The sequence below is a fragment of the Cryptomeria japonica genome, chromosome 11 (genome assembly GCF_030272615.1).
Source record: "Cryptomeria japonica chromosome 11, Sugi_1.0, whole genome shotgun sequence".
Lineage (NCBI taxonomy): Eukaryota > Viridiplantae > Streptophyta > Pinopsida > Cupressales > Cupressaceae > Cryptomeria > Cryptomeria japonica.
Genome location: NC_081415.1, coordinates 386275396 through 386301272, shown reverse-complemented (window position 1 = coordinate 386301272; position 25877 = coordinate 386275396). Strand labels below are relative to the sequence as shown.

Sequence of the window (25877 nt, the reverse complement as noted above, 5' to 3'; positions counted from 1 at the left end):
AAGAAATTGTTGCCTTGATTGTAAATGAACTCCGTTTTCATTGAAGTTATGGTGTGAAGTGTGTTGTTTCTTTGCAATATGCATGGTTTCTTGTTGAATCTTTATTTTAGATGGTAAATGATTAGATTGAATGAATGAAGTTACTAAATGCACTCGCGTGGAATCCGCCTAGTCCAAACCACTAGCCTCTTACTGATTGTAAGTGTGCCCTACGTGGTCAACTGGCATTGAATGAGCTTAATCTCGAATTGTTATGCGTCTATTGTTCATGCATTAACTTGAATAGTGATCATTGGTTGACAGTGATGATTTGAACATCTTCAGAACTACCCTAAAAGATCGCACTGAGCTGGTGTTGAATTGTTCAGTTTGATGGTGAGACCTAGCCCAGTAGGACTCCACCTAGTCGTTCATCTATCTTCTTACATTCTAGGACCTAGAATAGATTTCCTGAACCCTCAATCTTTTACTATTTCTTTATTTCCCAGTGAGTTGATAGGACTTAAGTTCCAACAGATTAAACGCTCAGGCATTCTAATGTAAGTCCCCTTGTGATTCCAGCATAATCACATCAGACCAAATTGAGCTCATCCACACGTAGAGAACCTACATACCAGAACCTTGGAGTTGCCTCAATTGATCCTTACGCGAAATCTTTAGCATTCAAGGAAACTTTGTTCAAAAGAAGATAAGATGCCTTGGTATTTTATTCTTTGTTCACATGTGCATAAAAAACACATCAACACATCCCTTTTACCCTTTCATTACCCCCTTATACCTCCCACTCCACTTTATTCCCCAACATATCCTAACTCCAACACTTCCTCCCACGTCCTAAACCTCATTCCCCCCCACGTATCTCCTACTTCCATCATTTATATCCCTTATGTCCCCCTTTCCTCAAACATCCCATTCCCCCCTCTTTCTCCACGTAGCTGCTCCCCTTAAACATTTCGTAGCCACTTTTCTCACATTTCTTTCACACATACTTGGCCCCACACACTCCAAAATGGGGAATTAAATAAGTCTTTTAAGGACTCTCTTGCTGGGCCCTACACACTCCAAAATGGGGAATTAAATAAGTCTTTTAAGGACTCTCCTGCTGGGCCCCACAAAATCAGAGATGGAAATTTTAAAAGTTTTCACATGTCTTTGCCACATCATTGCTGGGACCCACCATCCACTGGCTGAAAATGTAATTTTTTTTCGGGTCTTTGGCATTGCATGGCCCCACCGAAATTTTGGAGTGGAGAAAAAGTTTCTTAAGGCATATTTAAAAGGTAAAATAGAGAGCATCCACCTCACCATCCACAGCACATGCCTAAGCCCCTTCAATCCATGTTAAACCATGAGGCAAGGTGTCGCAATAAAAGGATACAGACTGGCCTTTGAGTGTAGATGTGTCACTTTACTGGACTTTGAGTGCAGATGTGTCACTTTGATAGGGATAGAGTAAGAAAGACCCTAATATACAATGCAAATTACATCATTGAACAACCCAGACTCTTCCAAAAAGCAGCATATTCATCTTCCACAGAGCAGAATCTCTTCAATTACAGTGAATTTATTGAATGATATTATCCTCCTCTTGATAAGATTTAGTGAAGAATCACAAAAAATTAGAGGTAAAAGCAAAAGGGCAGGAATTTCATTGTATCGTCAGATATGGAGCAACAACAGCAAGTTTGAGCAAGGATCAGACATTAATGAGAATTTCCAAGTTCTGATTTGATGTTTAGCTAGGAAAAGGAGAATAGGTTATTCATTTCAAACATCAAATAGTGCAGATTGAGAGACAACTCCAACAATAGAACAAATGGATGCTCAAAATCAGACCTACAAGCAGTCAATCAGACCCAAGACGACAAGTATATAATTTAACCAATCCAAGTTATGGTTTGCAAAGGAAGCCAAAATGACTGATCATACCATGAGGTGCAGAGATGGCTCAGAAAACCAATCACATCAAAAGTTACAATGGTCTCTCTAAAACCTTGGCTAGGCTTTGATCTACAAACAAAGTTGAAAAACCATCTCCAAAAAACAAAGTTAGATCAAGTGTTGCAAAGGGGTGTGTTCAAAAACTGATCAAGTTGAGAAGTGCAAAGGAGGTTATTCTGATCACTAAATACAAACAAGAGCAATCTGACTGAATTTCATTAGATTCAGGTCCCTGGCATTAAGATCCAAGCGAAATTCCTCTTTGTGCATTCTCAAGGGTCAGGTGAATATTCTCATTCAAATGGTTTAAATGCTTAAGATAGGATTCAATGAAGCAAAGGCAAGTGAAAAGATTGAGCAATTCCATTAAGGTACAACATCAGTTAATGAAGACTGAGGTTCAGTTCTAGTCTTGCAGAGGTACAAATTTATGTGGAGTTTTTAGTCTAGCAGATAGCAGTATGGTTTATTTCTGTAGCAGATTTTTATGTTCAGAGTTAATGAAAAGTAGTGACAGGTTGTGACAGTCATCTGAAGAGTGCTGTTTGTTGTTTTCCACAGTATACATTTAGAGATTCTTGCATCTATCATTCAAAACTGTCTTGATAGGCTTTTAATTTCTGTTCTTTTGTTGTTTCCTGTAAGGGAATCAGATTACAGTGCAGAATTTGTTTACCATGATATAGAAAATTTAATATGTATATGTCTCTATATGTATATCCCCTGCTTGTTTTGAATCTCTAAATTGGGATGATCTTATGCTTGTGAATACACGCACACACTCAAATTAATGTCTTGCTTTCCTTTGAATTGGGATTATCTTATTTATAATGCTGAAGACTGAGGTTCAGTTCTAGTCTTGCAGAGGTACAAATTTATGTGGAGTTTTTAGTCTAGCAGATAGCAGTTTAGTTTATTTCTGTAGCAGATTTTTATGTTCAGAGTTAATGAAAAGTAGTGACAGGTTGTGACAGTCATCCAACGAGTGCTGTTTGTTGTTTTCCATAGTATACATTTATAGATTCTTGCATTTATCATTCAAAACTGTCTTGATAGGCTTTTAATTTCTGTTCTTTTATTGTTTCCTGTGAAGGAATCAAATTATAGTGCAGAATCTGTTTACCATGATATAGAAAATTTAATATGTATATTCCCTGCTTGTTTTGAATCTCTAAATTGGGATGATCTTATGCTTTTGAATACACACACACTCAAATTAATGTCTTGCTTTCCTTTGAATTGGGATTATCTTATTTATAATGCTGATAATCCCCATTCACATGTTATGAGCAAAGCAATAAATATTCATATACATAAGATAATCCTCATTCAAACATTCAAAACAAAGCAAGAGATGTACACTTACATATTTATGTCTATGTATTGACCATATATGTGTATGTATACCTTGACTCATGTTAAATATTTGAATGGGGATTATATTTTATGTTTGTGAATATATGCTGGCCCCTAGTCAATTTAACTGAATTGGATATACTGTATAGTATGTAGGGAAAGCCTCATTTCTTGCCACTTCATGTAAGATCAAAATAGCAAGTTGAGTTGTTAATGTTATTACGTGAGAAATTGATACCATAATGTCCTTTCACAATACTTCAGGGGGTTATTTGTTTTATTTTAATGTACAAGATTACAAATATTCACTTGCACTTTCTTTTCCAACATTAAATGCCAGATGGCATATCTCCATTTCTAAGCTTTTTTTGTAATTTTATAAAATTTGGTTTTGAAAACTCCTCACTGAAGATGCACTAATGGACTTACGATATGAAAAATAGCTACACTTCAATCCAATTAATATCCTTTTATAGATAACTAGGTGAGCAAAGGCTATTAATGAGATTGCAGCATAAATATTTTTCATATCATAAACATTTTTCATGTGTAATATATTTTCAAGTCAGCTTTCCTTTGAATCGACCATTTTGGAGTCGACAGTATTTTCAACTGGAACTTGCCATAGGACTTGTATATCTATGTGTTTTTGCAGTCTATGTGTTTTAGTTATGTATGAATCTTACCATGTTCTACCAAATTCTTCTTTGTCATTAAACATTTGGTAGTTTTAGTTAGTTTTGTGGGCATCTTGGTGACTGATAATGCAAGGGAACTTGGGTTTTGCTAATATCATTCTTAAAATAAATGCAGTATCCTGTTTATTTTGCATTTGAAGAGGAGAAGCTGAATGCCATTTTAGCCGATATCAAACAGAATGATGCTATTGGACAGGTTGCAACTGCAACAACTGGAGGGTTAGTTGTTTACTTGTCTTATTGTTTTTAGATATACATTGTTTACCTTCGATCACGATAAATTTAAGTTATGACAAGGCATTCAGGTGGAGTGTAATGCATACTAAAATTGCTTGTATTATGGTATTTGGACTTGGAATTAGTTATATTTGAATTTAACATCAATTAATATTGGGAACTACTTCCTGCATTTTGTGTGGGATCTTTCAATCTATTGATCTTATATAATGGGTTCTTTAGAAGCTGTGCTTCTTGTTAAATAAATTACTTATCTTTTTCGTAAAAATATTGAATTTGGACATGACTGGAAGCGCATATTCATAAATGCAAATTATAGCTCAGTGGACTTTTATTGTTTCACAATAGAACTGCCGCTTTTATTGTTGGAGCTGTTGTATCATGTATGTGTCTTAGAAAGTCGGTTCTGGAACCTTCTCATGGTGCTGTATGGTCTTGAAGGAGGGATTTATTTGGTTAGTTTTTTTGGCATTTATTGAATAGAAGTGATGACATTTGTTTTTTGCACTTTAATAGTTTGTACCTACTGAATGTTTAACTTTTAAGTTATCATTTGATGGGATCACTGAAAAAATTACATGCTCCACTTCAAGGAAACCATATACAAGTAGCTTGTATATCTCTTGATGTGCCTGGGGCTTAGACTTCCACTCTTTGGATTTATTTCCTAACTTCTGAGGTATGGTTCCTAATGTCTGAGAAAGCGGCCTCTCTGTTGAGACACATTACCAATATAATTATATTACCTGATCTTTCTTATGGCTCATCTTAAAAAATCACTGTGTGCAGTTTGTATGATCTCTCAATTTTAAATGTATACAAAATCTTGTTTGAATCTGATCAAGCTCTCTGTGGTTTGTTACTCCTTGTTGTAATATGGACAATGGTGGGTGAGTGACAATAGTTTAATGGCTAGTGTAAAAGACCAAGAAATAAGTTGAGATCACACCCCACATAGAAGAGGGTAAAATCAATATGTCTGTCAATATATAGTAGGCATGTTTTCTCATGTTTCTTGTAGCTTCAAAGTCTTAATGTTTAGTATTCCTGGATGCATGGCATTTTATTCTCCGGGCTCATCTTCTCAGATGCTAGTTACTTGTTGAGACATCTTTCTATTTTTGTATTTCTACTTTTTGATGGAGACGCTGTAGTCTTGCATTTATAACATACAAATAATCTTATATATCTATGGAAGGTTCATCATCTCAGAGTGTGCTAAAATAATTTTTTTCATCTTGAATTTGGGAAATGTACATGTATCCTTACTGTTAGTGTCTGACTCAATGATTTTTATCCATTGGATATTTGTTGCCGATACAAGCTTGTATTGCCAACTCACGAACCTCGAAAGTTGGTATCTCCCACACTAAGAAACATCCAGGTTACATCATTATCCTCTTGATTCTATCATGCATGACTTCAGCAGTCATAAATGGACTTTGTATGGTAATTCTATTCCAAAATAGCAATTCCATCAATATCTTTCTTCAAAATTAAATGCATTGAAGATTAGATATTTGTAATGTGCTGCCTGTTTTAAAATGTGAAATCATCATGGCCATTGGCCCCTTTGGAGGAGTTTAATTTTGGCCTTGTGTGCTCTAAATAGTTATGATGTTTAATCAGCTCTTTCAACTTCAAATCAAATTTTATGTAACAGCTATGTTATTTTAAGAGAATTTTGATTATCTTGATTGGTCGTAATTTGCATATGACACTGCTTGTAACTTTGTTAATATATAATGCGTGCTGATGAGTATGGTGATTGCATTTAATGTCTGGAGAAAAGGCATGCAAAGAATGTGCTTATTCTGAGGTTCTTCTATAGATTTATTGTTTTGCTGCTCATTGTCTGACCACCTTTTGGCTTTGGCTTACTGAAGCAAGCCAACTATGTATTTGATGACAGCATTAGTAATCAGAACAAGGATAAAGAACTTTTTAGTTTGTAGCAGATCAATGTAATGTTTTTTTAATTTTGTGTTGTACTGCACAATTGTAAGTGATAGAAGGAAAGGAACCACATACACATTATACATGGTTATCATGGATAAATTGAAATATGATTTATTGTTCTGTGAAATTCTATGTACATTAACAATTATTGGTAGTGGGACCAGTGACACAGATGTACCGTCGTCTGAAACAATGATATGGATTTATATAATGGCTGGTGTTGGTTAGGAAGAGTTGGCTGACAATTGACTATGATTGCTTGCACCACTCCTTTGCCAATGTTTCTTTAGCACATGAAAAGATTTATTGTTATCTATCAAAAATATTCCAGTTTTATATTCAGTAATAACAAATCCTCAAGTTTTTTTAACATGTCAACTCCGCTTTAAACTTGAGTATAAGAAGACATGGAATTTGCATTGTTTTCCACTGGTTTACATGTAGCTGACTCTTCTATCATAGAAGATATGAATGACAAAGTCATTGCTTGTGTTTGGGCTTGCAAATACAAATATAAGACATTGACTGTTCATCCAAAATATGATCAGGTGGAGAATAACTAGCAGTCTTTAACTCATTCTTCTGAGCTTTTATGTTCTATAGTTGTTGCTATGTGGTGTCATCTTGCTACAGTTGCTTCTTGGACCCTTTGATACCCATGATGTGTTTCTTCTTTTTCCATTGAGTATCTTATTTCTGATTCCCGAGTTACATATGATTATCACATTCTTTGAAGTAATGATTAAATAATTGTCTTAAATAGCAAAATGCTTACCAATAGCTAAGCACTTGTTTCATTGGGTTGCAAGATATAGCTTGAAACTATTCCAATTCCTTAAACCTCTGATTCCCAATTTCCCAAGTGTCTGAGATTTCACTATGTGGCATCATCTCAGGAACTATTTTTTATTTTCTTGAAATTTTGAGGTAGCTTAAATTTCTTGAAATTCTAATATTAACACAGGTACCAATAAATCACTGTAGTAATGATTTCCTGACGAAGTAATTTAATTCTTTGAGTTATGAAGCATAGGTGAGCACAAGTTTTCAGATGTGCTAACTTATTAAATGGATAAAATATAAAGGAGATGTTAGTGTACAGTCTGGCTCAATTATGATATTGTATGCATTCAAAGTCATCAGGCATTGTGAAAAGTTTGCATTTTTAGATTCTAGAGATTTTTGATTTTCAGAAGCATCAAATTTACAAATCATACAAGAAGCAACCATGGCACCCAAAGCCTACAACTACAACAATACTTCAAAATTACTTCATTTTTACCTAATCTCTTTGCGGCCAAGAACTACAACAACTGATATTTCTCTTTCAAGAATTGTACTCCACGACAAGTTGTCAATTTCAGAGCATCCTCATGTTGTGTTGTAGCATACCTAGAAGTATTTCTCTGCTCCAATACCATTAAGGATTTGTGTAAAGAATGTTTGGTAGATTCCAGAATCCTTTTTTCCCCAAATGGCATAAGAATAGTAGAATTTTCAGGCTCAGTTTTTTAGGAATTTGCTAGGTTTCAACTGGTCCTAAATTTAATTAAATGAGTGTAATTATCAAGCAGTGGTCAAATAGGAGGAATACTTATGAGATATTAAAGGATTGGGCAGAATCTCTGGATGCATGGAAAGGTAAATAGTATGTTGAGTAATATTTGGTTAGACTTTTTAATTCAGTAATTAGAGATCCCACCATCATAGTAACTCTTACCACCAGACATTTGTTAATCATTGTTTTTTTTGCCAAAGAGGCGATTTTGAATGACTTCTAAAAAGAGTCTCTTCATTTCGGCCTCAGGCAATTGAAATAGAACTTCTAGTTCCAGCCATTATGTGAAAATATTAAAAGAAAATGGCATTGAAACCCCTTATTATGCAAAAAAAGGTTCATTTTTTTTTCAAAACTTCCTAAAAATTATAAAAAAAACCCTTGAAAAAACTATTCAAAACTTGAAAAAAATGAAAGATTTTATTCACCTTTGATGGCTAAATCTTCCTTGTCCTATGATTTCTAAACTTTTGGTGTGCATCTTACTCCTTCATAGCCTTTACCTTCAAAAAGAAACGAGGCAACCTTCAAAACCCAACAATGGCAGCTTGGGGGAAAAATGGTGTTCTTGGTGTTTTCAGTTTGTGAAATGAATTGCAAACAACAAATAGGGTAAATTAGGGCAAAATAATGCATCAGGGGCTTTTTTTTTTGAAAAAAGGGTAAAACTTTATTGGTCGAAAGAAACCAGCATTACATGAGAGTACCATCCTCCAGCCACCAGGGGGCACAGGTTAACAACCAACTAACCTAAATCAAAGCGGGAAACCCACCAAACAAGAAGAAAGAACCAACACCCAAGAGAACAAACCCACCCTACATTAGCCATGCGTATCCTCAAGAATCATCCTCTCCAACCTATGGGAACACTCAAGGGAAAGTTGCTCCCAACCATCAACATTCTAGTCGTCCATACGATCTGAGGCCCATTTGGCTAGACAGTGAGCAACACTGTTCCATTGCCTTGGGATGTGGACAATGGAAACAAAGTCCAAATAACTACTCAAGCGAAGAATCTGCCTAGCCGCTAAAGTGAACTGCCAATTTACATCATCAAGATTTTGCTTAGTCAACATCTTGATTAAAATATAATTAATCCAAGTGCACAACTCCTTTCCAAAGCAATAAGAATAGCCAAAACTTCCAAAAGATTATTGCTCTGATAACCCTTATAGATGGAGAAGAAGAAGAGAGAAGTACCAGAACTATCCCTTCCAACACCTCCAACACTAGGATTTGTAATGTACCCCTTTATTTGACTTAATATAATTAAATGATTAAAATTATGTTGTCGAAAATAAGTAAATGTTATGACGACTAATTTTAATTATTTAATGAGGTCATAAAATTAAGTAATTCCTAATCTTTTAAGTGACCTCTTTTATGCTAATGGAAAATAATAAGAGGGCCACTATATTATCTCCTTGGCTAAGGTTGAAATTTAAAGGAGAGGGAAATGTGAAAAGAAATTAAAAGGAGAATTTGAAGTCTCTCTTCACTTGGCTATAAAAGAGCAATGATATGCTCATTTCAGATATGGTTGGTTTTGCTATTTTCTCTATGAGGGCTTGAGAGCTTTTGGCTTTCGGCTCAGCAAGCCTAGGGTGGAAACCCTTGGGTTTTGGTGGGTTGGACGAAAAATCAATTCCATTTGTGGTGTGGATTCAATTCAGGATTCACAGTTGCACGTTTTTGTTCAGTTTGTGGAGGTTTCAACCGAAGATCTAACATAGGGGTTTTAACAGATAAGTTTTGTCAAATTTGTGGTGTCTCTCTTAGAAACAAATTTGTGGGGCTGTGATTATTTGCAAAATTATTTAGGAAAGGTGGTTAACTTTTTTTTTATACTTCAGTTTGCCAGTGAACACTTGAATTGATTTTATTTTTGGGGGCAATATTATTTTATGTGGATACCTTGTATTTTGGAATAAGAATCGGGGATGAAGGATATATAAGGTTAAATTGCTGGGCAAATATATTTGCCATGGACAATGGAAAAATTGTGGGACTTAATAAATATTAGTTATTTGATGGAGGCCAAAATATTGGGCCATTTATTTATGTTTAGCTTTTCAATCAAAGATCAATATTTTAATATGGGCGCTAATAGTTGAAAGAAGACTCAAATATAATAAGACATTGCTGGGCACAGCCGGGAAATTCAATTCAAAATATATTGGAGAATTATATTTGGGCGAATTGCTTTTCAAAGTATGGCTGCAGTGGTTGAGGGACCCATGGTATTTTTCTTGAAGTTGTGAGATACTAAGCTTGTTGTGGAAAGTGTTTTCACTTCATGTGGAAGGAGAATAAGGATCATTTTTGCTCTCTAAGCCTGTCCATTGCAATACCTGCTATATTTTGGTGTTCTGCTGCAATGGGTGTGAGAAAAGGTTGAGCTTTGGCGTGGAAAGTGGAAGGGAGTTCCTTCTTGGACGGGAGTTCTCTTGGCACAAGTTCCATCTATGCGTAGGCTTCCTTGAGTTCTCAAATTAAGTTGATTTGGAATGAAAAGAAGTTGCTTGCTGCTGTAACAAATGAAGTATGGATTCAGTGATTAAGGGATTCTTCCATCTGAAAACAGAAGGGTGCAGCTGCTGTCAAATTCTGAAAATCTGTGCATTTGACCATTGATAGTATTGTTGCTGATAACTCAATGATAAACCACTAGTACCAAACCGGTACTGAGAGGGGGGGGGTGAATCAGTACAAGCACAAATACAGTCCAAAACCGGTTTGACAGCAAATACTCCAAATGACTAACAAACAGGTATACTGGTTAAAACAGAGTGCAACCGGTAACATCCAGTATAACTCGAACAGTCATAAACCGGTCACTCACTAAGCTTTCCTCTTAGCTCAATACTATAGTATCATTACGCTCTCATGCATGAACAGGTAAAATAACATCAGATCTTCATAACAGTGAGTTCAATATGTTTTATAGACAGGCATAAAACATAGAACCATCATATGCTCAACAGGTAAAAATAAAGCATCACAAGATAAAAGCATTACACATGACACACATATTTTTCACATGGAAACCCAACTGGGAAAAACCACGGTGGGGATGAATACCCACAAGTTGCTTTTGAACTCTTTTGAAGTCCGCTCTGTTAGGAGCCTTGTCCGGTTAAAGACATTACAATAGGTCCTGCTAGGAACCGATCCTGTTAGGGATCACCCGGTTAAGGGATGGCTACAATACCCGGTTAAGGGTTAAACCCGGTTAGGGTTACCTTGTTAGAGGATTTCAAGAACTCAATAGCTAAAGGATCTCCAGAGCTCTATAGCTTCTCAGAACTCATTAACCTCGAGTTACCCGGTTAAGGGATTTGAGTAAGCCTGTTAAGACCACCCTTCTCAGAACTCATTAACCTCGAGTTACCCGGTTAAGGGATTTGAGTCAAGCCTGTTAAGACCACCCTGTTAAGGGATTTTGCATCAAGCTAGTTAAGGCTACCCTGTTAGGGGATTTCACAACTGTTGAAGTGGTTAGAGATCAACAGGAATTACAATGATCTGGTAACAGCACTCAATGCTAATGCAGATCTGTTTTGGCTCCTCTTCTCCTTCTGCACATTCACTTTGCAGGTATCTCTTCTCTCCTTTGGTCTGGCAAGTATTACGTATCACTTCCCTTGGATACACACTCCTTTTTGCCAACAACCCTAGAAAGAAACACAACATCGACCTTATAGGAAACAGACAGGTCGATAGCAAAAACCCTAAACCCTAAACCTGTTAGGTTAGGCAATTCAAGCGGTTCAATCTTGACCGTTGAATCATACTGCATTAAATGCAACAGTCTTGAATCAATCTCAAGACATTCTCCATCGTCCATTATCCATCGATTTCATGGCGGCTGATAACCCATCGCGCGTTATCACTGTTTGACAGACTTCGCACAACCCCGAGGTAGATAGGAATAGTCTTCTTCATGCAAGATCCTTCACGCGCACAGAGCTTACGTGGCAACACGATCTGTTCTCCATTATACTGCTAACTCATCACACAAAGATCACCGATTGAGTTACACAGGCTTGAGGTACTCCAACCGGAAATTCTGAAGTGGAAACTACCTACCAACCGGTAGTCACACAATGCTTCCATGTGCCGGTTCCCGTAACTGCATGCCGGTTCATCTTAAACAAATATGCCGCTTCACTTTGGCATATAAACTGGTTCATACATATGCCGGTTCCTCTCTCTTTTCACTTATCTTATGTGCCGGTTCTCACCATGTCACATATTGACATCAATGACAACATACAATATCATTATGTCTTCATATCAGTTCACGTAATGCCAACAGTTGCTACATCTATATATGGCTACAGCTGGTGTCAGATTTGTGTAAGATTATATTTGGCAAATAAAAGTCCTGTATTGTTAAAGCTATTTCATTGTGGTATGTTCAGCTTCCGGTAGTAGATTGGTGATGGTATAAGGTGGTATCAGATCATTTGGACTTAGCTGGAAATCTTCCCTTGGATGCATTATTTATTTGCTGGAAAGACTGAGAGGGGGCGTGAAGTTTAAAGAAGGCGTATTGTTTGCTGTTATAGCTCGACCTGAGAAGGAAATCCTTCCTCAGGTTCTGCATTCAAGGTTTGAGCTCAGCACAAGCTAAGGTGCACATTGTAATCATCTGCTTGCAGCAAACTGGTTATAATTTGATCTATGTAAATTATGAGTTTTGCTGATTAATAAACTGGTGAACTTAAATCAAATCTGCTCTTTGTATGTCTTCTGTGAATCGAAGTTATTGCATATATTATTTCTACGGTCTACCATTCTGAGTACTCTTCAAATATTACCTGCATTGGCAATTCTGAATTGTGTTGGAAAAACATAAATCTGAAATCATACAATCAGCAAAACATATATTTACATGGACAGCAAGATGTCAAATAGTAATTGAAAAAAATCAGAGTGATCTTGAAAATCCTAGTAGGAGGTGAAGACCATCTGTCAGCTCTCTGAGTTTTTCAGTTAAGAAGCCGCCTCCTCAAAGAAGAAGACCCCATCCCATTCTCAGATAAACTCAACCAGTGCATCACCTCCACCTCCAAAGGCTCCAAGGATATATCCATCTCACATCTAGTCTGGATAGTATCTTGAATCATACCAACAATTCTCTGCCAAACCTTCTGATCTCCCATCTTCCTATCCTAAAAGATCCTACTGTTCCTCTCAAGTCAGATGTACCAAAGGATGCATGCCCGACTGATAATTCAAGCCACTTGAAGAAAAAAAGACTTAGCAGGTGGTCTTCCATGACTCCTTCAAAGGTGAATAAGAGAGGAAACCCGAACACAAACTTGCTAACAAACACTGCACTGTTGGTGCTAGAGGAATCTAGAAAAAGATTATTGAAGAAACAAATGGGAAGCACATTCCTCATCCTTACCACAGAGGACACAAATAGATGGCCCTTGAAAGCCCCACTTCCGAAGATTCTCCTAGGTGAGGCACCTATTATGAGTAGCAAGCCAAAGGAAAAAGTTGCATTCCGGCTATGCGATCTTGTTCTACACACTTTTTTACCGAGGTACTTCATTCTTCCCATATTTTTGCCTATTCAATTCTTGATACCCAATAGTCACAGAACAAACCCTCCTAGGATCAAGGCTCCAAGCCAGGAGATCTTTCCTCATGGAATTGCAACCTCTTCTAGCAAGAATCTGAGAAAGCTCAGCTTGGTCCTCCAAAGAGCCTCATGGTGGCCACTCATTGTTAGGAACCGGGAAGGACAACTGAGAGGGGGGGGGGGGAGGGGGTGAATCAGTTGTCAACAAGTTATCAATAAATTACAAATCAAAACCAATTAATCCAACTTGAAACTTAGTGCCAGTAAACCAAACTTAAATGCCAGTGAGACAGATTAACAGTTATAGCAGTACCGATTTAAGTTAATGCATGAAACAGAAAGAGAAACAACATCCACAACACATGACACAGAGATTTTGACTTGGAAATCCTGTAAGGTGAAAAACCATGGTGGGAAACCTTACCCACAATCAGATGATACTACTGCAGATAGTAAGTGTATACAAATGAGGTCTACACATGCAAAAAGACCAACTGCCTAGAGCTCATTGCTCAATCACAAAATAGGAGTCACACTGACTACAGTTGGATGGTTAAATCCAATAACAACGTATTGCTTTGGAATAGCATCTGCAATGCTGGATTCAGTACCGGTTTAAGCTCTAAACATGAGTGTCAAACACCTTCATAACCTTTCCTTCAACCTTCAGATAATGTGTGCGTGATTCGCACAAGGATCTGCTTTTTTTCGCTCTTCAATATTCGCACACACTCATCATGATCAATCTTCAATAAGATCTTACAATCATATATACAAAACCTAAGACCTATACATGAGGTCGGCTCACTAAGGATATTACAATTAAATCAATTACAAATAAGTCTTGATGCGATACAATATGTCGGCTCAATACATTTACACATTATCCAATCAATAAACCATTTCCAAAACGTGTCGTGCTGATTTGGAATAGATATCATGTACCGGTCCATAACCTAGACCTATCTGCCGGTAAAGGCAAATCTGTCAACCTGATTAGACCAATAAGCAAAACAATAGATCCAAACATCCAATCCATGTCGTCGACATATCCGAAAAATCTCCAAATGATAACAAGTTATCATCACTGCCGGTGAACGATATAACCTGCCAGTGAAGCATAATTTTGATTTCTGATTTCATCGTTTAAAAAAGTTGCAAACTTCAAAATTCTTGATATGTATTAAAGGTGTATTTGCCATAGTCTGGTATAGTGCTGTATTGTGTGCATACAGGTTTCTACAGATATTGTTGGGCATCATTATAACTCTCTCTCTCTCTCTCTCTCTCTCTCTCTCTCTCTCTCTCTCTATCTCTCTCTCTCTATATATATATATATATTGCCGTTCCCCCGTCCCCCAAAAATGGCCCTTGGACTGCCATCCTCGAAAGTCGTACGCTGTCGTCCCCCCATCCCTGAAACGCTGTGGAACATAGCATGTAAATCAATGCATTTATCTTTTGGGTTTTACAGTTTTAACCATTTCAGCTTTTGCTATTTGGATTAGTATATGTGATTCAATTGAGAAGTTTAGTTGCAATTATTGTTTGAATTTCTGTTATTTAGTGATAAAAATAAATGATTCATGCATTGATTTAGATTCTTCCAGTGATTATTAAAGATTTGGACTTTTGTCATGTCTATTATGGGAGGTTAAATTTCTTGTCACAGTGAGTTAAATGCCCAGGTAGATAAAATCTGTTGTTTTCTAACTAAGAATCAAAATAAACTTCAAATATTCTAAACTTCCCATCTCTTTTCAATTTGTTTATCCCAACTTCTTATATTAGATTTTTCATTTTATTTTTACAATATTTCTAAGCCTTAGATAGGTGTTAGGTAATTCACACCATGGTTAATTTAGTATTTATTGGTCCAAAATGAGACACCATTAAAATCTGATTGTGTCCTTGCGAAAACAAAGGAAAGCAGTGTGTTGCTTTATGATAAAGCCTTGTCGAGTAGTTGCTCAGTTCCTTTCTAGCCCCATCAACCTAGTTTATGATACGTTTATTTAAGTAATACACCTGACAATTTTCTTACTGTTTCATGCACCTGTCGACATGATACCTGGACTCTCTGTTCGGAATTGCTTTTGATACCATGTTCTCTCAAAATCCATGCTAGGAGAGTTGGGACCCTCACTTTTGCACTTGTAAAAATTCAATATATTTTCTAAGGGAATTGAACTTGCCTAAGCCGAAGTGGAGAACAATCTGCTAAAAATATATTTTACATTCTTTCCAAAGAACAGTAAATTTCTTTTTAATCTCAAAAGGCCTTCCAAACATGCTTTATCTTCTATTAGTTCGTTCTTAAAGGTTCTAGCCACTTTTCATTCCCAGAAGGTGAAGAACATAGATTTGTTTGTTTTTATTATTTTATCTCTACAGTTTGAGCTCCAAAGTTCACATTCAAATATATGGCAATCTATTGATGGTAGTGGAAAACTGCTTCTGTTTTTTAAAGAAGTAATTATAGTTGACATTATTTTATGATTAATTTCTGAAGCATTTTAAATATTTTCTTGTATTTGTTTTTCTTTTAATAGTTTAGCTTGACAATTTTGGTAGTTCTTGTTTAAAGTTACATCTTTGTTTCTGGAACATCTTAACTTGAATTGAACTTGAATCCCACGAACCCTTTATAATGCAGGGATGGTTGCCAGGACTTCGAGGAGATGGAGACTCAACTCAACTTCCAACTATTGCTATTGTGGCGTCATACGATACATTTGGTGCAGCACCAGTATGTTTTGTTCAAAATTCTAATCTTTAATTTAGGTTTTAATGTTTTGTAATTCTTTTAACATTTATTTTGGCTGCAGGCTTTGTCTGTGGGCACTGACAGCAATGGCAGTGGAACAGTAGCTATATTAGAACTGGCCAGATTGTTTTCTCGTCTCTATTCAAATCCAAAAACAAGAGGAAGATATAATTTGTTGTTCGGATTGACCTCTGGTGGACCTTATAATTACAATGGGACATTCAAGGTTGGCTAATCTTTGAGTGATGCCCGAGTTTGCATTGTTCCCTCTATTCTATTGACCTTTCAAAAGTACTGTTTATTCATCCAAATTGACAATAATGAACTTAAGTTTTGTGGTTCTATTTTCAGTGGCTGGGGAGTTTTGATCAACGACTTAAGGAAAGCATTGATTATGCTATTTGCTTCAACAGTGTTGGATCATGGAATAATGAACTCTGGCTTCATGTTTCCAAGCCTCCTGAAAATGTTTACATAAAACAAATTTTTGATGTATGTTACGAGTGTTCTTTATCAACTAACACCCCTTGCAAATTTCTTTGTTGTTTCTTTTGCTTCTCAAGAGCAGGATGTTTTTTTTCAAGCTAATTGACAATTGTCTTCTAATGCAGGGTATTTCTGATGTTGCAGAGGAGTTAGGAATTACTGTAGGTGTTAAGCACAAAAAAATAAATATTTGAAATCCACGTGTAAGTTTGTTCATTTTCCATATCTAGTTTTAGTCTGGACAATAAATGCCATTTTATATAGCAATCCTCACCCTTGTGTTTTCTCTTTCAAATACAATTAGTAGACACTGTAGATGAAATGGTGTAGCATTCTAGAAAGCATGTTCAATGATTAAAGGCTAATAAACTGTATCCTATAACTCATGCTTTCTCAAAACCAAACTTCAATTAGATCATAATATAAGATATCGTTTGTGTTAGTATGGTATTTTCTATCTTCACCAAGTTCCCTTTACAACAGTTGAACCTAGTTTGGATAAATTAATCTGTAATCAATGAACCATGATCCTGAAAGTATTAAATTTGGACAAGTAGCAGGTTGCCACAGCAATGTGAATCCTTGAAACAGAAAAGTTTTGAAGTAATTGCATGTTTTATTAAAGGAATTGAATGTACATATATAGGCAATTACAAAGACGATTGTCTCATAACAGAATTAGAAACAACCTAACTAAACTAATATTACACCTAAAATACATTATTGACCATTATATAAATAGATACGCTAAAATGTTCTAATACTCTCCCTTAATGGTCAAAAGTTGCCCCCTAAATTTTGCAAACTTGTCCAGGCTTAGAGACTTGGAGTCTGATCCTCAGTTGGAACATATTGCAACTGAACTGATTTGTCTTCAACAAGCTTCTGGATGAAATGACAATGAAGCTCAACATGCTTTGTTCTTTCATGGAAGACTGGATTTTTGGCCAGTTTGAGCACCCCTTGAATGTCACACTAGAGGTGTGAAGGACCTACTTGAGACATTTGCACGTTCGAAAGTATCCTTCTAAGCCAAATTGCCTCACAAGTTGCTTTAACAATTTATTGATACTTTGATTCGGTCGAGGAAAGAGCTACTGCTTGCTGCTTCTTGTTGGTCCATGTGATTGCACCTGTTCCCAGATTGAAGACATACCCAGATGTAGACTTCCTCTCATCAACAAAACCTGCCCAATTCTGGTCTGTAAAACCAATGAGTCTAGGACCTTTGCTTCTGCCATACAGAATGCCAAAGTCAGAAGTGCTCTTCACATATCTCAGCACACGCTTTGTTGCAACCTAGTGTTCAGAGGTAGGGGTTGTTATGAAGCGAGAGAGATAACTGACAGCATAACTCAAGTCAGGTCTAGTGGCGGTGAGATAGATGAGACTACCCACTAGTTGCTTGAACAAAGATTCATCCACCACGGGTGAATCTGATTTGGCTGACAACTTCAGCCATTTCTCCATAGGTGTAGAGCTAGGTTTGCAATTCCGCATCCGAAACTTATCAAGTAGACTCTTGGCATACTTCGACTGAGAGATAAAGATATTGTTATCAGTTTGCCCAACCTCAACACCTAAACAGTAATGCAGAAGTCCCAAGTCTGTCATGTCAAAGGATTGGCACAAACTTTGTTTGATATGCTCGATCAAAAGTGATGAACGACTAGTGATAATCAAATCATCAACATAGATGACAAGCAAAAGAATATCACCACCAGTAGTTTTGACATACAAATTGGAATCAGAAGGACTTCTTTGAAAGCCTTGATCACTGAGGTACTGATCAATTTTTATGTACCAAGCCCGAGGAGCCTGTTTCAAGCCATAGAGTGCTTTCATCAGTCTGCATACTTGGTGTTCTTTATTGGCTACCTTGAAACTAGGAGGCTACGTCATATAGACTTCTTCCTACAACTCACCATTGAGGAATGCACTCTTGACGTCCATTTGATGGACTTTCCAACCAAGCTGGGCTGACATGGCAAGGACAAGCCGAATTGTACTCAATAGTCAATGCCCTATTTTTGAGGGAACCCCCGAGCAGCTAAACGTGCCTTGTACTTATCAAGGGCTCCATCAGCCTTATACTTAGCATTATACACCCATTTGTAGCTTATGGGCTTCTTCCCAGGTGGAAGATCAAAGAGAATCCAAGTGTTGTTCTTCGCGAAGGCTATGATGTTCAGCTTCCATAGCCTGTTCCCATTTAGCCTCTGCATATGTCTTGTTGACGTGTGTTTTGTGACCACACCCAAGACAGAATAAAGTTTCCCAACGGCTACCTTATCCTCTCTTGATCAAAGTCAAATGTATTCTAAGACTCCAATGTTTTGATTGCGTACTAGAGACTCTATGTGGATATAGGCTTGTATGGTGATGTTGCTGGTAATCCAAGGGGAGTTACGTTTGGATCGTTCTTTCACTTTTGTGTTGTGGCTGTAACTTCATCATTGGATATAGCAATTATGTGATGCTTCTGCTTCAAACGAGCTCAATTGGAATGATTTGAAATTAAAGGAGAAAGGGTGGTTTAGGAAGCAAAAGCTAAATCTAAGAACTCAATAGATAGCAATGTTTTGGATGAGATCAACCACACTTCACTTCGCCACTAGAAGACAACTACATGAAGCGGGTGCAATCTTCAAAGGTTGTTCTCGAAGGATTTTAAATCATTGATGAACACCATCAAAGAACAATGTTCATCCCACGATTAAGATTAAGTGCACACATAAAATAGCTTAGTCCTACCTTGCATTGTTGATAAAAATCATCTATCAACAAAAGGTATGAGCTATTGATCTTCACCTTAAAATACTACAATCAGTTTTGTTCATCTAAATGCTTGAAATAAATCTATGCTAAGTGAGGAAGGTGAAACCATGCAAGTTTTGAAAAATAACTTAAGTGAACACCATCAGAGAACAATGCATCACTATTATTATCTCAATAACTTATCACACCAATTTCATAAAAAACTCCCTCCTTTAGAAATAAAGGGGTCACCCCTTTATATAGGCCTTCGGCCTTGATTACATGCAAACCCTAATTGCTTCTTGCTGGTCCATGTGACTGCACTTGTACCCAAGCTGAAAACATACCCAGAAGTTGACTTTCTGTCATCAACACAACCTGCCCAATCTGAGTCTGTAAAACCAACCAGCCTAGGATCTTTGCTTCTGCTGTACAGAATGCCAAAATCAGGAGTGCCCTTCACATATCTAAGCACACGCTTCGCTGCAACCCAATGTTCAACTTTTGGGGCCGACATGAAGTGAGAAATATAGCTCACAGCATAACTGATGTCAGGTCTAGTGGCGGTGAGATAGATGAGGCTGCCCACTAGTTGCCTGAATGAAGACTCATCCAATACAGGTGAATCTGATTTGGCTGATAATTTGAGCCCTATCTCCATAGGTGTAGATGCACGTTTAAAATCTTGCATTCGAAACTTACCTAGTAGGCTCTTGGCATACTTTGACTGAGAAATGAATATGTGGCTATCAGTCTGCCAAACTTCTACACCGAGACAATAATGGAGAAGTCCCAAATCTGTCATATCAAAATGCTGACACAAATTTTGTTTGACCTGCATGATCAAATGTGTTGCATTGCCAGTAATTGTGAGATCATCAACATAGAATATTAGAAAGAGAATATCATCACTAGTATGTTTGACATACAAATTGGGATCTGAAGGACTCCTCTGAAAGCCTTGATCAATCAAGTACTTATCAATTTTGATGTACCATGCACGAGGAGCCTGTTTGAGGCCATAGAGTGCTTTGACTAGTCTACATACCTGGCGTTCCTTACCGGCAACCTTGAAACCTGGAGGCTGCGTCATGTAGACTTCTTCCTGCAAATCACCATTGAGAAAGGCACCCTTGACGTCCATTTGATGGACTTTCCATCCAAATTGAACTGAGAGAGCGAGGACAAGTCTAATGGTACTCATCTTGGTTGTGGGAGCAAACGTCTCCTCATAATCAATGCCCTCCTTCTGTGAAAACCCTTTTGTCACCAACCGAGCCTTGTACTTATCAAGGCTCCCATCAGCTTTATACTTGACTTTAAACACCCATTTGCAGCCAATGGGCTTCTTTCCTGGAGGAAGATCGGACAATACCCAAGTGTTGTTTTTCAGAAGACTATGTTGCTCCGCTGCCATAGCCTTTTCCCATTCAGGTACACCTTTAGCCTCTGTATATGTTTGAGGCTAATAAATACTGTGAATGTTGGCCATAAGAGCAAAATAAACTGTGTTGCTTGCTCTTACCTCTAATTGATCTACCCTCAATGAGCTCATCATCATGAAGATCACCAATGGTCTTGGCCCACCACTTAGGCCGGAGAGTAGAAGAACCAATATCTGCTACAGGATGAAGAGTGCCTGGAATATCTGGAGCAAGCTCCTCTAGATGTGGATTGAGAAGATCTTGAGGAAAGTCAAGGGGTGCAATGTCATGCTTGGGAGACCCCACAACTTCAGAGTCAACTAAATCCCTCCCATCAGGTGGAGCTAAGGGAAGACGAACACCCATACTTACAGGGTTTGGAGGGTGATCCTCAATGCTGAAAAGGCCCTCTTTCTTCATCAAATACTACATCTGGACTGAATATGAGGTGATTAGTGTCTATATCAACCAGCCGATATGCCTTGTGGTTGTCACTATAGCCGATGAACATCAATTTCTGACTCTTTGGATCCAGTTTGGTGCGCGTGGCATCTGGAATCCAAACATAGGCTGTAGAGCCAAAAACTTTCAAATGACTGATTTTGGGCTTCCTGCCAGACCAAGCTTCCTCTGGAGTCATCTTCTTAACGGCCTTTGTGGGAGACCGATTCAAAAGGTAGACTGCAGTGAAGACCTCTTCCGCCCAAAAGTGTTTTGGAACATTTCTATGCTCCAACATAGATCGAGCCATCTCAGTGACTGTACGGTTCCTGCGCTCAACAACACCGTTCTGTTGTGGGGTGTAAGGTGTGGTAAGTTGATGCTTAATGACATGTGATGCACAAAAGTTGGTGAACTCTATAGAACAAAATTCCCCTCCATTGTCGAACCGAAGAGTGACTATCTGATAGCTAGACTCTTTTTCCACTAAGGCCTTAAACATTTGAAACATGGTCAACACCTCTGATTTATGCTTAAGAAAATAAACCCACATGCGTCTGCTGAAATCATCAGCAAATAATAGAAAATACCTGCATCCAGTGACGGATGGAGTGTTCATGGGACCACAGATGTCTGCATGAACGAGCTGCAAGACCTTGGATGCTCTCCAAGCGTCTCCATCTGAAAACGGAGTCCTATGCTACTTTCCAGCTTGACACGCTCCGCAAACTCCATGATTTTGAGTTTGAATCTCAAGTAACCCTACGACTAGATCCTCTCGAACCAACTGAGAGAGATAGTGGACATTGAGATGCCCATATCGCTAATGCCAAAGAGTGCTGATGGAAGTACTCCTAGCTGCCATGGCAAGCTCCTGAGAACCAGTAGAATCAACAAGTCTATAAAGACCATGATCCTCAATACCAACTGCAACTGGAGTGCGAGTCTCCCTGTCAACAATGCTGCACTTGTGCAACCCGAAGACGACATCCAGCTGTGGTGAATGCTACATAATCTGACTAACTGACAGTAGATTGAGCTTCATACCAGGTACAAAGTATACATTGAGGAATATTAAATCCCTCCCACCAGATGAAATCTGAATGTTGCCCTTGCCGACAACAGTATACTCTTCGCCTCCACCAAAGATCACTGAATCAGTGAAAGGCATGTACTCTGTAAACCAATCTCGACGATGTGTGAAATGTCGAGAGGCTCCAGAGTTAATGTACCAAGCTAATGATTGAACATCATCAGAGGAGGTTTGGGCCATGAACGCATAGAAGGCAGATTCCTTCTGATCAGGATGCGTGGCAGAATTGGCTTTCTGCTTGGACCCTCCCTGTTTGGATTGTTGGGATGCTATCAATTTCTGGCAATCTTTCACCAAATGGCCATATATATGACAATAGGAACACTATAAGCTCTTCTTTTTGGAAGACTGTTGAGGTTGACCTTGACCTTGTCTTTTCTGCCAGAAGGACGGAGCTTTACCCTTGTACTTATGCGATGTTGAGGCTGTGAAAGCCTGTTCAATGGATGAACTAGCGCTGCTTCCAAACTATTGCTTCCATCGATCCTGTTGTAACAGCTTGTTGCAAAGATCAAGAAACTTCAAATCAACACTAGTAGAGGAGATATTGAGTGTATCAATGAAATGCTCGTAGGATCTGGGAAGGCTTTTCAGCGTGATCACTAGCATAGCCTCTTCCACCATGGTTCGGCCTATAGCTTCTAACTGATCACGAATGTCTTTGATCTTCGTAAGATGTGCCTGGATAGATGACTTCTCATCCATCATGATAGAAAACAACATATTCTTCAGAAAGAAAGCTCGGCTCTTGTTGGACGTTTCATGAAGATCCTTCAAAAGATCCCAGATCTCTTTTGTTGTTTTACCTAAATGCACCTGTGGGAGTTGATCATCTGTGACGGAGAGTTTGATAAGCATGACAGCCTCTCGATTCTTCACATCATGTTTGTCTTGATCTTCACCTGCTATTGTAGGACGAGATTTCTTGCCCAAAACAAGTTGATCAAGGCAACGATACTCAAAGATGGTAAGCATACGTTGTTTCCAAGTGTTGTAGTTGCGGTCGTTGAACTTCTGACTATGTTCCAACATGGTGTTGGTTAATGATGCCATCACGGAAATCGAGGTTGATCAAGGTCAACTGAGTGAAAGCAAGAGACAGAAGAATCTGATTTTAAAGAAAAATCAGAATAGAAGCAGCTGCTGAAAAAATTGAAACCCTATAGGAGAATTCTGGCACAAATTCCAAGGCACGAATTTCGAGGTTTGAAAGAAACCCAAAAATTAAAAAAAATTTGCACTTAAAACAGCATAAATGGTGCCCAAAAAAAAGCAAAAATCCCAACGTCCACAGAAATAGCAAAAATTGTGAACTATTTTTAAATTCCAAGGCAAATTTGTTGGCACAAAATTCGAAGTGCGGAAAACAAGGCACCCAAAAAAATCTAAGACCAACCCAAAAAATCTCTCGAAAAACCCACCAAGAATCTGAAAACAGAATGCAGATCTGACGGCTCAAAAATTGAGGCATGGAAAACAATACACCCATAAAAATCTGACAATGACCCAGTTGAGGTCACAAAAAACCCACCAAGAATCTACAACCAAAATAAAATTTTGACTTGAACTGAAGGGTCAAAACCCTAGTCGAAAATTGCAGAAACCCTAGGAAAATTTTCAACCTACAAAAAAAAATCTGCCCAAGAAGAGAAAAAAATTTGCTCTTTTTTAAAAAAAAAAAACAGTTTTAAAAAAAAATCTCTTCAATAAAAAACTTCAAATAATTTTAATAACAAAAAATTTCGAAATTTTTAATTTCCACGGTGTGTTACCCTGAAAAATAAATTGAATGAATGATTCAATAATCGGATGATTACATTGAACGATATACACACATATATATAGAGGTTACAAGACGATGTTCTATAATTAGAACATAACGTTAAAGTAAAAGATTAAAGAGCTAAAAGCTAAATTAAGCTTAAAAGCTAAATTAAGCTTAAAAGCTAATTAACTAAAAAGAAAAAGCTAAATGTTAAATAAAGCTTAAAAGCTAATTAATTAAAAAGCTAGATGACCATTAAACAAGTAACTAAATATAAGTGACTAAAATATAATTAAATATTCTAATAAAAACCTACCAACAATTGAGATTCCATATCCATGCACTATTGCTCAAAATTGCTCACCATTATTTGGAATATGCTTCATGAAAACTGTCACCGTTGTACTTATTGAAAATAGGCAAGACCTACGAACAATCAAGTTTCCATATCCATCCAAAATTGCTCACTGTGAAGGCTTGAAATACTAAGATTAAATGCACTCAAGGCTAAACACTAAAATTAAATGCAATGGATGGTTCAATGTATTTAAATTATAATAAATATTCAAGCATTATATGTATGAAAGAGACAAAATGATCCACACAATTTAACATCTTATGGGAATATCCCAAAAAGCATATCAACCCAATATTACATGGTGCAAAATCCTGAAATACTTAAATTGAAACAATTTCCACAACAAAAATCTGAAATAAGTATTATCCATCCTACACAATAATTGCACAATCATATTTACACCAAAACTTCACATAAAGCATCAACAATATTTACACCAAAACTTCACATAAAGCATCAACAAAAATTTGCAGGTTATAAAGGCCTAAAATACTTAAATTGAACTGCACAAAAGTATATCAGTGCAAAATCGCATGCAGCAAAAGACAGAAACAGTTAAATGGAAAAAATGCATGTTAAAGCCCAAAATACGTATTCAGAATTCTACACAATCATTTAAAACAAAATTACATCTTTTGAAACCCTAAAGAGCTTTAATCAAATAGCACAAAAGCATGTCAACACAAAAACATTGAGAGAAAACCTGAAACAGTTAAATGGAAAACATGCATGTTATGAAAGCCTGAAATACATATTCAGTATCCTACACGGTTATTTAACACAAAATTGCACTGAAGCGTTAAACACAAAATTCCATACCATGGAAGCCTAAAATATTTATGGAAGAATACCAACACCAAATCATACAGAAGAGCATCAACACAAAAGTGCAAGGAAGAGTATCAACACAAAAGTAAATTGCACAGAAAAGTTTCACTATAGAATTGGACAATATAAAGATTTGAAATAGTTAAACTCAAGCAATGCATGCTGTAAATGACTCGAAAGTGAAATATTCATTCACTATCCTACACCATGATTTAACGTAAAATTGCACAGAAGTATTTCCACAAAACTGCACAACACAAAAGCTTTAAACGCTTAAATTAAATTTCATATAAGCATATTAACACAAAAATTGCATGGCATAAAAGTTTTAAATACTAAAATTAAATTGCACAAAATCATAAGAACTAAATTCGCATACCACAAAATCCACAAATACTTAAGTGGAAACAATGTTTTCCGGAAAGCCTGAAATACTTATTCACTATCCTACACAAAGGCTTAAAACAAAACTGCAGTTGCAAAAACCCAAGCAAAATTAAGCCAAAAGTCAAAATCGCAGTCATGAAAACCCAAGTCAAGTTCACTTAGTGCAACATTTAGACAAATTGCACTTGCAAAAGCCTAAAACAAAATGACGCATAGTGAAACCCTA

The 25877-nt window shown here is 37.2% G+C and overlaps 1 protein-coding gene and 1 long non-coding RNA gene across 4 annotated transcripts; one reads left to right on the top strand and one right to left on the bottom strand.

Annotated features, from left to right (window-relative positions):
- Positions 1 to 1519: 1519 nt before the first annotated feature.
- LOC131071565 (uncharacterized) lies at positions 1520 to 16886 on the top strand. 3 transcript variants are annotated; one of them, XR_009359452.1, is made up of 6 exons: positions 1520 to 2224; positions 4111 to 4214; positions 16002 to 16094; positions 16174 to 16338; positions 16464 to 16604; positions 16724 to 16886. It is a non-coding gene; the product is annotated as an uncharacterized LOC131071565 (long non-coding RNA). The 3 variants fall into 3 exon arrangements; XR_009359453.1 differs by having other exon boundaries at positions 1520 to 2361; XR_009359454.1 differs by lacking the exon at positions 1520 to 2224 and adding an exon at positions 2776 to 2808.
- A 774-nt stretch (positions 16887 to 17660) lies between these two features.
- On the bottom strand, positions 17661 to 21145 carry LOC131860217 (uncharacterized mitochondrial protein AtMg00810-like). Its single transcript, XM_059214599.1, has 4 exons — positions 20943 to 21145; positions 18659 to 18800; positions 17997 to 18416; positions 17661 to 17897 (listed from the first exon to the last, which is right to left on the bottom strand). Exons 1-4 carry the CDS (start codon positions 21143 to 21145, stop codon positions 17661 to 17663), a joined length of 1002 nt encoding a protein of 333 aa, XP_059070582.1.
- Between the last annotated feature and the right edge of the window lie 4732 nt (positions 21146 to 25877).

Bases quoted from the DNA above. Each gene is read 5' to 3' on its own strand.
- LOC131860217 (XM_059214599.1), bottom strand. From the start codon at position 21,145: ATGGGTGTTCGTCTTCCCTTAGCTCCACCTGATGGGAGGGATTTAGTT. The intron at 18,801-20,942 runs GTGGGCCAAGAC...AAATGGGAACAG, and splicing joins TCTACTCTCCGGCCTAAGTG to GCTATGGAAGCTGAACATCA. The intron at 17,898-17,996 runs GTGGGTAGTCTC...TCTGAACACTAG, and splicing joins AATCTTTGTTCAAGCAACTA to GTTGCAACAAAGCGTGTGCT.